Source organism: Theropithecus gelada, chromosome 3 (genome assembly GCF_003255815.1).
Source record: "Theropithecus gelada isolate Dixy chromosome 3, Tgel_1.0, whole genome shotgun sequence".
NCBI lineage: Eukaryota > Metazoa > Chordata > Mammalia > Primates > Cercopithecidae > Theropithecus > Theropithecus gelada.
The window spans coordinates 83,115,876-83,128,542 of NC_037670.1; the positions used below are offsets into that span (position 1 = coordinate 83,115,876).

At 40.4% G+C, this 12,667-nt stretch overlaps 1 protein-coding gene across 1 annotated transcript in view; it reads right to left on the bottom strand.

Moving 5' to 3' along the window:
* LOC112621632 (probable C-mannosyltransferase DPY19L2) overlaps window positions 1–12,667 on the bottom strand; it is a 102,813-nt gene that overhangs the window by 63,253 nt on the left and 26,893 nt on the right. The window contains 1 exon segment of the mRNA XM_025381068.1: window positions 1,044–1,160. Within this exon segment, the coding sequence (XP_025236853.1) occupies window positions 1,044–1,160 (117 nt within the window).

The following is a 12,667-nucleotide window of genomic DNA, read 5'->3' on the forward strand; positions in this document are numbered from 1 at the left end:
CTGGTTCATCTCGGTGTGCCAAGTGCCAAACACGAACCTATCACTTATCGGGAATGTAACTAACACCATACTTAGGTGATCATTTTCACCACTCAGACAGGGTCACACGTTCTAGCTGACTGAATCATTGCTAAGCCTCTCATTTTATGAGGCAGTTTCTCCAATCCTTTACATTGTACACAAAAAAGTATAATTGCCCCTCAAACATCCTCATCAATTCTATTTTTACTGAGGGAATCAGTAAAAAATGTAATGAAAATAGATTTGGTTCATATTCCAAGAGTTGAATGTTGTTACAAACAAGTTTAAAAATTTATTCATAAAATATAATAAGTCATGTTCTTAGAATTTGAAGAAATAAAGAAAAAACAACAGTATTAGTGTTATGAAAAGAGATACATGTGGCTCTGAATGAGAGTCTCAAGGGACAGCACCGTACTTGAATTGTAAAAGTGCTGAAATGCAAACATCTTAAATGGAAGTGACCACTATGTATCCTGGAAAGCTGTTAGATGATTCCAAAAGCGGTTCTTTGACAAAGAAACCAATGTAGAATATAAATAGGAAGAGTTTTATTAATACTACTCATGAACTATGAGCATATATAAAAACTAGTATTTCTAAATCCATTATTGCATATTTATGCAATTTTAAATTTTTAAAATATGTATGCATAATTAAATGTATATTAGTTATTACAAATAGATATTTGACTATTTAATCTACCCTCAAAATTTATATATTGAAACTACTCCAAGACACATCTTTCTGTATCTTTGCATTCTGAAATAGAAGACTAACTTATAGTCAAGATTGCATTACAATGGGATATGTTAATACTCAAATTCCAAACTTTATACTCAAATTTGTAAGTACACAGCCTTCTCAGAAAACTACTTTAAAATGTAAAATACTCATTGAGGTGAGTCAGTTCTAATTTTTTTAAGTGAACAACAGTATTTTACAATAATTCTTAAAAGTGAATCATATTATTAAATGTTGATGAATGTTTACAAATGACAGCATGTTTGGAAGAAACATGCCTTCACAGCTTTGAACTTCATTAAGAGGTTCTATTCTGGTGACATTCCAGCAGGTCTTAGTCTCTAGTCCAAATAAATTCATTATTCCCATGAATGTGCAATACCAGGAGCCTATGACTACCTTTAAAAAGACTAAAAAAAGTGTTCCTATTTCTCCACATCCTCTCCAGCACCTGTTGTTTCCTGACTTTTTAATGATCGCCATTCTAACTGGTGTGAGATGGTATCTCATTGTGGTTTTGATTTGCATTTCTCTGATGGCCAGTGATGATGAGCATTTTTTCATGTGTCTGTTGGCTGTATGAATGTCTTCTTTTGAGAAATGTCTGTTCATATCCTTTGCCCACTTTTTGACAGGTGCTGGAGAGGATGTGGAGAAATAGGAACACTTTTACACTGTTGGTGGGATTGTAAATTAGTTCAACCATTATGGAAAACAGTATGGCGATTCCTCAAGGATCTAGAACTAGAGGTACCATATGACCCAGCCATCCCATTACTGGGTATATACCCAAAGGATTATAAATCATGCTGCTATAAAGACACATGCACACGTATGTTTATTGTGGCACTATTCACAATAGCAAAGACTTGGAATCAACCCAAATGTCCATCAGTGACAGACTGGATTAAGAAAATGTGGCACATATACACCATGGAATACTATGCAGCCATAAAAAAGGATGAGTTTGTGTCCTTTGTAGGGACATGGATGCAGCTGGAAACCATCATTCTTAGCAAACTATCACAAGAACACAAAACCAAACACCACATGTTCTCACTCATAGGTGGGAACTGAACAATGAGATCACTTGGACTCGGGAAGGGGAACATCACACACCGGGGCCTATCATGGGGAGAGGGGAGTGGGGAGGGATTGCATTGGGAGTTATACCTGATGTAAATGACGAGTTGATGGGTGCTGACGAGTTGATGGTTGCAGCACACCAACATGGCACAAGTATACATATGTAACAAACCTGCACGTTATGCACATGTACCCTAGAACTCAAAGTATAATAATAAAAAAAAAGACTAAAAAAAAAGAGATAATGGAGGAAAATACATTCTCTTCATAATCTTTCCAAAGTACCATTTTGTGATGGTTGCCTTAGATATTATAAACTCTGACAATTTAGATCATTTCACTTGTGAATCAGTCACTTCAAAATTATACATTATGCTTCTATATAGAAAAATATTACATATGTGGTAACCAATTCTGTAATATAAATAATAGTAACTGTTAAGTCAATATAAAAGTATATAATTAAAATATGGTGATTAATAGAAAAATACAAAGATTTATAGAAACATTTCAAAATTCATTTCATTTAGATCCTTGAATTTATTCCTTCATAAAATATATAAAATATATTATAAAAACTGGAACATAATGAAATAATAGCACCTGTATGCATTACCACTTTAACCAAGCAGAAGATTTAATTAACCAGTTGTTTCCAATCTGCAAGCTATTTGTAACATATTCAAAGCCAAAGGAAAAATAACAACAAAAAAATTTCTGATAGAATGTTTATGTCTCAGAGGTTTTTTAAAAATAACATTATACATTCTGGAAAACTAATGTGAGATCACTGGGGGAAAAATAAAAAAATAAAGAGTTGAAAAAGGAAGGTAAGCACCTCTAAGAGCTAACCATTTTTAATATTTTGGTGATTGGCCAGGCGCCGTGGCTCATGCCTGTAATCCCACCACTTTGGGAGGCCAACGCGGGCAGATCACGAGGTCAGGAGTTCGAGAACAGCCTGGCCAACTGGTGAAACCCCATCTCTACTAAAAATACAAAAATTAGCTGGGCATGGTGGCAGGCGCCTGTGATGCCAGCTACTCAGGAGGCTGAGGCAGGAGAATCACTTGAAATCGGAAGGCAGAGGCTGCAATGAGCCAAGATCACACCACTGCACTCCAGCCTGGGCAACAAGAGTGAAACTCCAATTCAAAAAAACAAAAAAAATGTTGGTGATTATCTTTCCAGTCCTCCCCCTAGGCATTTAAAACATGAAATTAAGAGTTACTCAATACTACCTAATGAGATCACATTATCAATGTTAATGTAATATGTATCACTAAACATCGTAAACATCTTTCCACGTCTCACAAGTGTAGATTTATTATGCAGCTTGATATAGTAGGAAAAGCATAGCTTTGATGTCAAAACTGAACTGAAATTCTGACTCTGCAAGTTATAGTTTCTATGGTTTCAAGAAATCCTTCAACAGCTGTCAATCATTTCATCTCTCAAATGAGTTTAATAATAACTATTCTACAAGAGAAGTGAGATAAGAGCTCACATATATAGTCATGTATGTCCTAAGTATAGTGCTGGCATATAGTATGCAATGAATGCTTTTACCTTTTTAAAATATTCTGTTCTAAACTCACATTTTTATTTGTAAATGAGAAATTAATCTCCTGTGAAATTAATCTCGCAGGGGGAGCAAGGCGACGGTTGCCGGGAAGCGCGTGCCACCCCTCCCTCCCATTCTTCGTCCTCCCCTCGCGCGCCACCCGTTTTTCCCTCTTTCTCCGTTAATAACAGCTGGGCGGCTGGGGGAGGAGGGAAGGTGGCCCCGGCAGAGTCTGGGCGGGCGCCTCCCGCTCAGCCGCCAGCCGCCTTGGGAGCCGGAGGATAGCGGCGCTAGCAGCGGCCGCCCGAGAGGAGGCTGTGCCGAGGCTCGGGGCGCCGAGCGCAGCAGCAGAGAGCACCAGCGACCCGTTGTGGCGCACCAGAAGCAAAACCAACGGCAGCCGCACGGCCAACTGAGGCGCCCCTTCCTGCTGGAGCCAGCGAGGGGTGCGCGCAGCCGGGACCCCTTCCTCTGCGCGTCTCCTCGTTTCCCCCGCCCGCGTCAAGCCGCCAGCCTCGCCCGCCGCCCAGAGAAGGGGGGCGCCAGGCGGCTGCCCTGTACGCGCAAGGGCCTCTCTGGACCGGCCGCGGCGCCTGGGCCCTGCTCTCTAGCTCCCGCGCTCGCTCCTGCCCTCTGGGCTCTCCGGGCGCAGCGCGCGGGCCGGGCCCGGGCCAGGACGGACATGAGCGCCAAGCAGACCGGCCCGACAGCAGTTAACAGTTGCACGCGCGCGTGCTCCGGCTCAGATCTACTTTCCAGTAGCAGCGGAGGGGCCAATGGGACCGCGGGCGGCGGAGGCGCTCAGACCGCCGCTGCGCGGAGGTTCCCGGCTCAGGTGCCCAATGCGCACCAGCTCAGCGCTGCGGCCGGCGCCGCGGCGGCTTCGGCAGCCCCGCGCAGCCGCTGCCTCGGCGGGGCCGTGGGGAGCGTGGCGTCGGCGGCCCGTGCGGCGCAGTCCTCCTTCAGCATCCCGAACAGCAGCAGCGGCCCCTACGGCTCGCAGGACTCGGTGCACAGCAGCCCTGAAGACGGCGGCGGCCGGGAGCACCCGGGTGCCGCGCCCGGTGATTGGCTCCTTACCAGCTCACCAGTCGCCGCGCAAGTTTGGAGGTACGGACCCCTCTCCGCGCGCCCGCGCTGGGTCCTCCTGCGGCTGCACGTGGGTTGTGGCCGTCGGCTATTTTTAGCCTTGTTTTCTCCTTCGCCCGGGGCGCCGGGGGCTGCTTCCCGGCCCAGCCCCCGCAGGTCTCCATCCTGGGAAGAAACCCCCGGCACTTAACTGCTGCGGTGCCGCTGTCGCGTAGACGCGTGGTTTGGTTTTTAAACATCGTGAGCACCCTCACCTCAGCGGCTCCCCGGTAGAGAAAGTCTGTTTTTCAGAGAGATGACTGGAGCAAATGTTGTTTTACAACAAACCGACGAAACAGCCCTTGTGGTTGTGGCTTTTAGTACCGGGAAGTCAGGAGGAGACCCGTTGCTAAATGTAGTTCTATCTGGGGACTCAGTGGGGAACAGTTTTTAAAGGCCAAAAGTCAAAGGGTCTCGAATGAACGCTGAGTTACCATCTTTGGACCGACCTTTAATGAAAAGCTGTAATCCTTAAATCCGTGTCAGTCCCACTTACTATGTCACTTTAATTGGAGGAAAGCGTTAATGAAAAGTTTGTTTTTAAACCCCACTGAACCGCTACTTAAGGTCACAGTTAATGTGAGTCCTGCTTAATTTGGAAAGCATTTAAAAAGTGGAAAAGTTTCCTAAGGAAGTAAAAATTTTGCAACTCTGCCTACAAGGTACGGTAATTGGCTAGGTTCTTTTGAAGAGCAGTGTTAACTAGAGTTAAGAAAAAGTCAGTTGTGGAAAATGGACATTTTTAATAGCAAAATGATGTGCTTTACTATAGAAACAGGAGGAAGGGTGCGTTGTCCTGGGAAAAGTAAATTCTACTTCTTCAGTTATGTTTTATGCTGATCTACTTTATTGCAAAACGCTAATAGTAAATGAATCAAGACCACCTCCCCTCCCCGATTTATGAAAGTAAATACAAATATAGAAGATAAGCATTCCCATTTCATCGCATTATGCATCCAATATTAGAAGAATTCGCAGCTGAGCGCAGATGAACAGCGAAAACAGCATCCCCTACATTTTTGTGCCTCTTTTACTCATATATTTGTAAACGTAGGAACTTTGAGTGGAGACTTAGTAAAGTGGAATACGTAGTAATTTATCTGTTCTGATGTTCTGTACTATCAGCATACACGCCAGCATAAATTAAAAATAAGAATGTCATGTTTAATTTTTCCCATCTTTTTAGTAACGCTTTGCACATTCAATATGGAATGACGCTTGGCTTTCAATTAGCTACCTTGTTTTAAATTAATTTTTGCTTCTTAAAAATATTCATCCCTCTTAAAATTGGGCCATTTTTAAAAGTCATTTGCTTTTGAGTAAAAGAACTCTCCTGGTGTCCTTAAAGTGATTTGATCACAACTAAGTTGAAGTTGCTGTAGTCCACATTGAAGAATATAAAAGGCAGATTCTGAGAATTGGTGATTAGTGTGAGATTGAAGGGCAAACTGGTTTTTAATATTTATCTTTATCTTTTTAAAGTGAAAACTTGCATTTAGCAGTTATCAAAAGATGAATAAGTTCGCTAAAGAAGGGTGAATAGGAAAAGCCTTGTCAAGTTAATAGTTAATATTTAATATGCTGATTTTTAAAAATTCATTTTCTAAGAGCTGATAATTCCCTTTGAGAAACATATTTCTATGGGTTTACTTTGTTAAGTAAATGCATTCCATTCAGAGCATGGGACAGTTGAGCCCCATGTTATTCCTAGTAAATGAGTAAGTCAAAATACCTAGTTGCTTAAAGTTGGAGATAAAGCATTTGTCTTTTTTCTTATCTAAGTTGTAGATTTGTGCAGTCACTATAGTTCTTTTAGTGCTGTTAGGGTTGGGTGACTGGGACCTAGTAGTACAGTGACAGTTTCTGAGGAACTTATAGCAGCCTTTCTCAACCGGCTTTGTGGAGACAATTGTGCTGTAGTGTGCAATGCATTTTAACTTTTAGCTCCAGTGCATTTAGGACAGTTTTAGTTATGTATCATTCTTGGAACAGTTGAGAAAACAGTCACTGAAAAAATTGCCTGTGTTTAGTGATTCAGATGAGGAACCTCAGTTGAGAATTGCTGGAAAGGGATCAGAGAAATTACCTGTTCTTACTGTATGACAGGATCAAATGAAAGTGCCACATCCTGAAATTTTTGTTGAGACAGGGAGATGGAATACACTTATGTAAAACCCCATCTTAGTGGCATGCCTTACTGAGATTTTTACCTATATTTTAGTGGACGGGTTATTAGAAAAATAATAGAAGTGTGTTTCTCATCATCATGAGATTTAGGGAGCTAGATCTTATAATTTAAAAAATTAGACTTGACTATACTTCACATTTACTTGATTTTTTAGTATCTATTATAGCATTATTGTGTTTATTCAGTTACAAATTTTATAAATGGTTATATACAAATAACCCATCTTAAAATTGATAAAAGGATTATTTCAGAATTAATGGAAAGTTCATATTGTTTTTTGTAAAGCTGTTGTTTTAATTGTTGTTTAGATTATTCACGTCTCCTAATAAGAAAATATGGTACCAATAAGATTCAAAATTATTCTCTTGTGAGCTGTCATGTAATTTATAGAGAATGAAAAACAGTCCCCCCTTTTTATTTTTAACACTTAAGAGTCTAGCAAGTGGAATTGTTAGTAGTTCCCTCATAATGAATTGCCACATTGAACGAGGAAGTTTTCTGTGTTGGTTTTATGTTTTGCTGTTTTTTGGACATCTATTTTGGCTATATACGCTCTTATTTTCTCTAGAGACTGGAAGAAAAATGCCTAATCCAGATATTTCAGTTTGTAGAAATTTCCTAGAATTGAGTTGCCGGACATCAGAATATGATTATATTTATATGGGAGTTTTTAGGTGAAGTAAATCTTGTCTTTGTTATTCTTTTCAGACTGGGGAGTGTTAAAGTGAACAGACGCTTTCTCGACTACTGCTGGTATTGTCCATCACCTTTGTTTTAAAACGGGTCTTAAGGGTATTTCCTAACGTTTAAAAGTCTTGATGGTATCTTAGAGGGGTTTGTCTGGCTTTAATTTATATCTATGTTTTTTTTCCCACTGTCAAGTAGCTATTCATAAGAGCATAATAGGAGTGGTAAAATAGCCTTTTAATGATGCGGCAAGGATGGGGTAGATGAATTGGGCTATAGAAATATACCAATAAATGGAGATTATTTCCAGAGAAATCGTGTGGACTTCTAAATGTGTCCTTGAGTCCGGAAGTGAAAATGTAAAATGACTTAATCTCAGACAACCAGTGGTGCTGGGTTGCTTTTGACCTTCTGATTTTCTTGAGCTTTCTTGGGTGTGGCTTGCTCTTGAGTATTTCAGTAGTCTGATTGTCATTCAGGTGCCTTGTTACTTGTGAAACATGTTTTCTTATATTGAAGGAGTGCGGGTTACCTCTTAAAACTGAATATGTTGAAGAAGACCTGTATTTCTAGGAAGATTTCTCTTAATTTTTAAGGCAGATGTGAAGTTTTATGGTGTTAGGTTATCTTCATCAATTAACCATTATTGAATTGGTCTCAGTTATCACTTCTTACCAATATCAAGTGCCAAAATGTTTGAATTTGGGATATTGTAATTTATTTCCTATTCTTGAATGTTATTTTGTGCCATTGAAGGCTTTTACGGGGAGTGGCAGAAGAGGAATGTTTGCCTCTTTCTAAGAAAAATGAGCCTTCTAACCACAACTCCTGCCACTCCTGAAGTAACAAGAATTTTGGTGGTTATTGTTTCTCACTTGTAATTTCATGCCTTCGTATTATATGCTTTGCTGTGTGTAAGTGTGGCCTGTGTCGTGGAAGTTTCTGCTTTGGGGATTTTTTGGAACTATTCTTGACTGCAAGGTGGGGAGGATTGGTGAGTTGCACAGGGCATCACCTGATCTGAGAGCAGCATGACCTGAGAACCTGGTATTTTGATGCTTTGCTGGCTGGTGCAGTGCCTGAGGGAGTAAGAGCCCTGTTGTTGTAAGATAGTGTCCTACTCCCTCAGGCACATCTCCAGCAAGTCCGTTGCTGTCCTCCAATTTGATTGCTTTGCCTGATGACTAGTAAGTAAGTTCTTCTGACTACCAAATATCGTTAATTAGATATCAACTTTTAAACTATTTATTATTGTTTGGGCTTGTAAGGAGAATTGCCCTAATGTTACACTTATTACATCTACTAAGTATTATGTAAAATTGGGTATATTGGCAAATGTGTTAAAAGAGAGTGTAGGAACTGCTTTATATAGCAAATTACTTCCTACGTTTTACGTTATGTAAATATTCTTAAGAACTATTGTTAATTTGAAATGTTAGTCTGTGTTTTAATTTTGCATGTACATGACATTTACTTGTTTAGAAATTGGACAAAACGTAGGCCTTTTTGTGAAAAAAGAGTTCAGAAATGCCTTAGGTTCTGATTTTATTCGTTTTCTAAGTTGCTTATTAACAAATGACTACAAATTTAGCGGTTCTAAGCAACACATTTACTACCTCGCAATTTCTATGGGTCAAGAGGCTGGGCACAACTTAGCTGTGGCCTCTGTAAGACTGCAGTCAAAGTGTTGGCCAGGGCTGGGTTGTTATCTAGAGACTCAACTGGGGAAAGGTCTGCCCCCAGACTTCCTTGGGTTATTGGCTGAATTTATTTCTTTGTGTCTGTTAGGTTCAGAGCAGCTTGCTTCTTCAAAGTCAGCACAGGAAGAGAGTCTAGCAAAGGTGAACTGGTGCTATGTTCTTACATAATCACGTACATGTAATCACATACAACCCATTGCCTTTGCTGTATTTCATTGATAAGAAGCAAGCCATAGGTCCAGTTCACGTGCAAGGGGAGGGAATTATACAAAGGTTTAAACACCAGGAAGTGTGGGAATCAAGAACAGTCACATCAGTTCTGTCTGCCACATGGATTATAGACTTAGATTGACAGTTGAACATGTAACTTTTTTGTTAAACTCATTTTTTATTTACTTTTAAAAAGTTGTCCTAATGCATATGGTAAGTATAGTATTAATAAACAAGAATCGAGCCCCTTGTAGGGGCTGCGCATTGTAGTTACTGAGGGTTCAAATATGGGGCTTCTTTATGCACTGCTCAACTCTCCACTGAATTTGGGAGATGGGTATATGTGATTATTATACGGTGCAACAAATTCTGTAATAGAACTGTTAGCAAAATGCTTAGTGAAGTATCTTTGTCTAGGCTAGTCAAAAAATGCTTCCCAGAGGAGGGTACATTTGAACTGTAGTTTGAAGGATTTAGAAGTTTTACGGAGAGAGGGCACTATAGACTAAAGAGAAATCCATAGAAGCGTGGGTTTTGATAGGGCATACTGAAAAGTTAAATATGTCTGGATTGTAGGGTGCATAGAGGAATGATGAGAACCTGAAGCTAGAAAAATAGAAAGTGGAGCCAGTTGAAGGATTTTGTAGTGCTATAGGTTTGTTTTATCTCATGAAGTTTGAAAGCAGGGGGAGTATCATGATTAGGCCATTGGGCACAATTAACAATCATAGTTTACATGGATGGCAACCTTCTCTAGTGGTGCAGACTTCAGGCTGTATGCAGCAACCCTTATCAGGATTCAGTTCTTAAGGAGGAGAGTGTGAACTGGTGATAGCAGGAGGGTAAATTAGGATTCGAATTTTAGAATATAACTGATAGAAGATGCCTATGTTGAAAACATGGCATTGGTGAGGGAGAAGAAAAGTTAGATTTGATTGAGATTTCTAAGGTAGAACTGATAGAATTGAGAACCAGGGTACATAGTGATGTCTTTAACCAGTATTAAAGATGAAAAGAACAAGTTTTAGGAAATGATAATGAGTTCCTTTTAGGCCTGTTAAATTTGAGTGGCTGTAGGATTTCCACCTGGATAGAAGTATCCTTTAAGTGGTTGGAAACATGAGTCTCTAATTCAGGATATTACAAAAAATTGAGAAATCAATTTTCAGGTTATAAATGAATCCAGAAAGTGGGTAAGATTCCTAAGGAATAAATATAAGTTGATGAAGGACAAGGATGGAATCCAGAGCAGTATTTTAAGAGACAGGCAGAGGAAGAGGACAGCAATTAGAATTCAACCACAGGGAAAGGATGTTTTTTAAAACCTTTTTTTTTTAAATTATAAAAATAATACCTGTTCACTAGAGAAAAACTAACATACAGAAAAGCAGGGGCTCACGCCTGTAATCCCAGCACTTTGGGAGGCTGAGGTGGGCGGATCACGAGGTCAGGAGATCGAGACCATCCTGGCTAACACGGTGAAACCCCGTCTCTACTAAAAATACAAAAAATTAGCTGGGCGTGGTGGCAGGCACCTGTAGTCCCATCTACTCGGGAGGCTGAGGCAGGAGAACGACGTGAACCCGCGAGGCAGAGCTTGCAGTGAGCCGAGATCGCGCCACTTCACTCTGGCCTGGGCAAAACAGTGAGACTCCATCACACACACACACACAAAAGCAAATTGCTGGTAATCTTACCACCAGAAATAACCAGAAAAAAGTGTTAATGTCTTTTATATATGTATTTGTTTTAGACACAAAGTTTGTTTGGAACATTCATTTTTATATTGTTTTGATTTTAACCTTTCTGATGTTCTCATACAAAGTTTAAAGCTACAAATTTTCCTCTAAGAATTGCTTTACCTGAATCCCACTGATTTTGAAGTGTTCTTGTTAACATTCAGTGAAAAATGCATTTCAATTTCCCATATGATTTCTTCTTGATCCATGGGTTACATATTCTTTGATAACGTGCTCTTTCCCTTTCCACTAGTTTCTAACATTGTATTAAAATTTTTTATAACGTGATTTTTAATTATCACCCAGTATTCCAAAAATCACTCAAATATTTAACGAGGACCCGCTCTTCTGGACACTATTCTGGGGATACAGCAGTGAAGAAATAAGATAAAAATCCCTGCTTTTAGGGGCCTTATTATTCTATTTGGGAGAGAGAGTAAACAAACAAGTAAAATACATAGCGTGTTAGGGCATTCAGTGTAATGGGAAAAAATGGAGTGCAAAGGCTGATAGAGATTCTGGGATGGAGCCCTGTCTATAGTTGCTATTTTAAATAGGGTTTTAAGGATGACCTCACTGACAGGGTGACAATTTAAGCAGAAAGTGAAGGAGCAAGCCATGAGGATCTCTGGGGGAAAAACATTTTCAGGCACAGGGAACAGTAACTGTAAAGGCCCTGAGGCATGAGTGTACCTGATATGTAGATTTACTGCAGCTGGAGTGCAGAGGGCTGTAGAAGATGAGAGCATAGTGGGGTGGCATGAGGTTGGGACAGAATCATAAACTGCCTGGTAACCACTGACCTGTGGTTTCTGGCTTTTGTTTGAAAGAGGGATGGGGAGACACTGGAGTATTTTTGTGCAGAGGATTGACATAATCTGACTTGGGTTTTAAAGGATTACTCTGGCTATTGTGTGAGGTGGCAAGAGTCAGCAAGGAGGCAGAAATCCAGATGAAAGATAACAGTGGCTTGGAGTAGGGTGGCAGTGCTGGAGGTGCTAAGCCGTGGCCAGATTCTGGATATCCATGTTTTGAAGATAGAGCCACCTGGATTAGATGTGGAGGTATGAGAGAAAATGAAGAGTCAAGGATTTATTTGGTTGTTCCTTATGGTTGAGTTTGTTTGGTACAGTTATAATAAAATACTGTTGCTGTGAACACCCTGGTAAGCAAATTTGCAAATTTTTACAGGTTTTTAAAAAAAATTTTTTGGATGGAGTCTCCCTCTGTCACCCAGGCTAGAGTGCAGTAGTGCAATCTTGGTTCACTGCAACCTCTGCCTCCCAGGTTCAAGCGATTCTTGTGCCTCAGCCTCCCAAGTAGCTGGGATTACAGGTGTGCACCACCATGCCTGTCTAATTTTTGTATTTTTAGTAGAGACTGGATTTCACCATGTTGGACACGCTAGTCTCAAACTCTTGGCCTCAAGAGATTCACCCACCTCGGTCTCCCAAAGTGGTGGGATTACAGGCCTGAGCGCCCAGCCAGTTCTTAGAAATTTATCAGCGACATGGGATTGCCAGAAACAAAGATATACTTTTGTTCAAGGCATTTGATCTTTATTGCCAAATTGCTCGTTAGAAATGGAAACAGCTTCTAG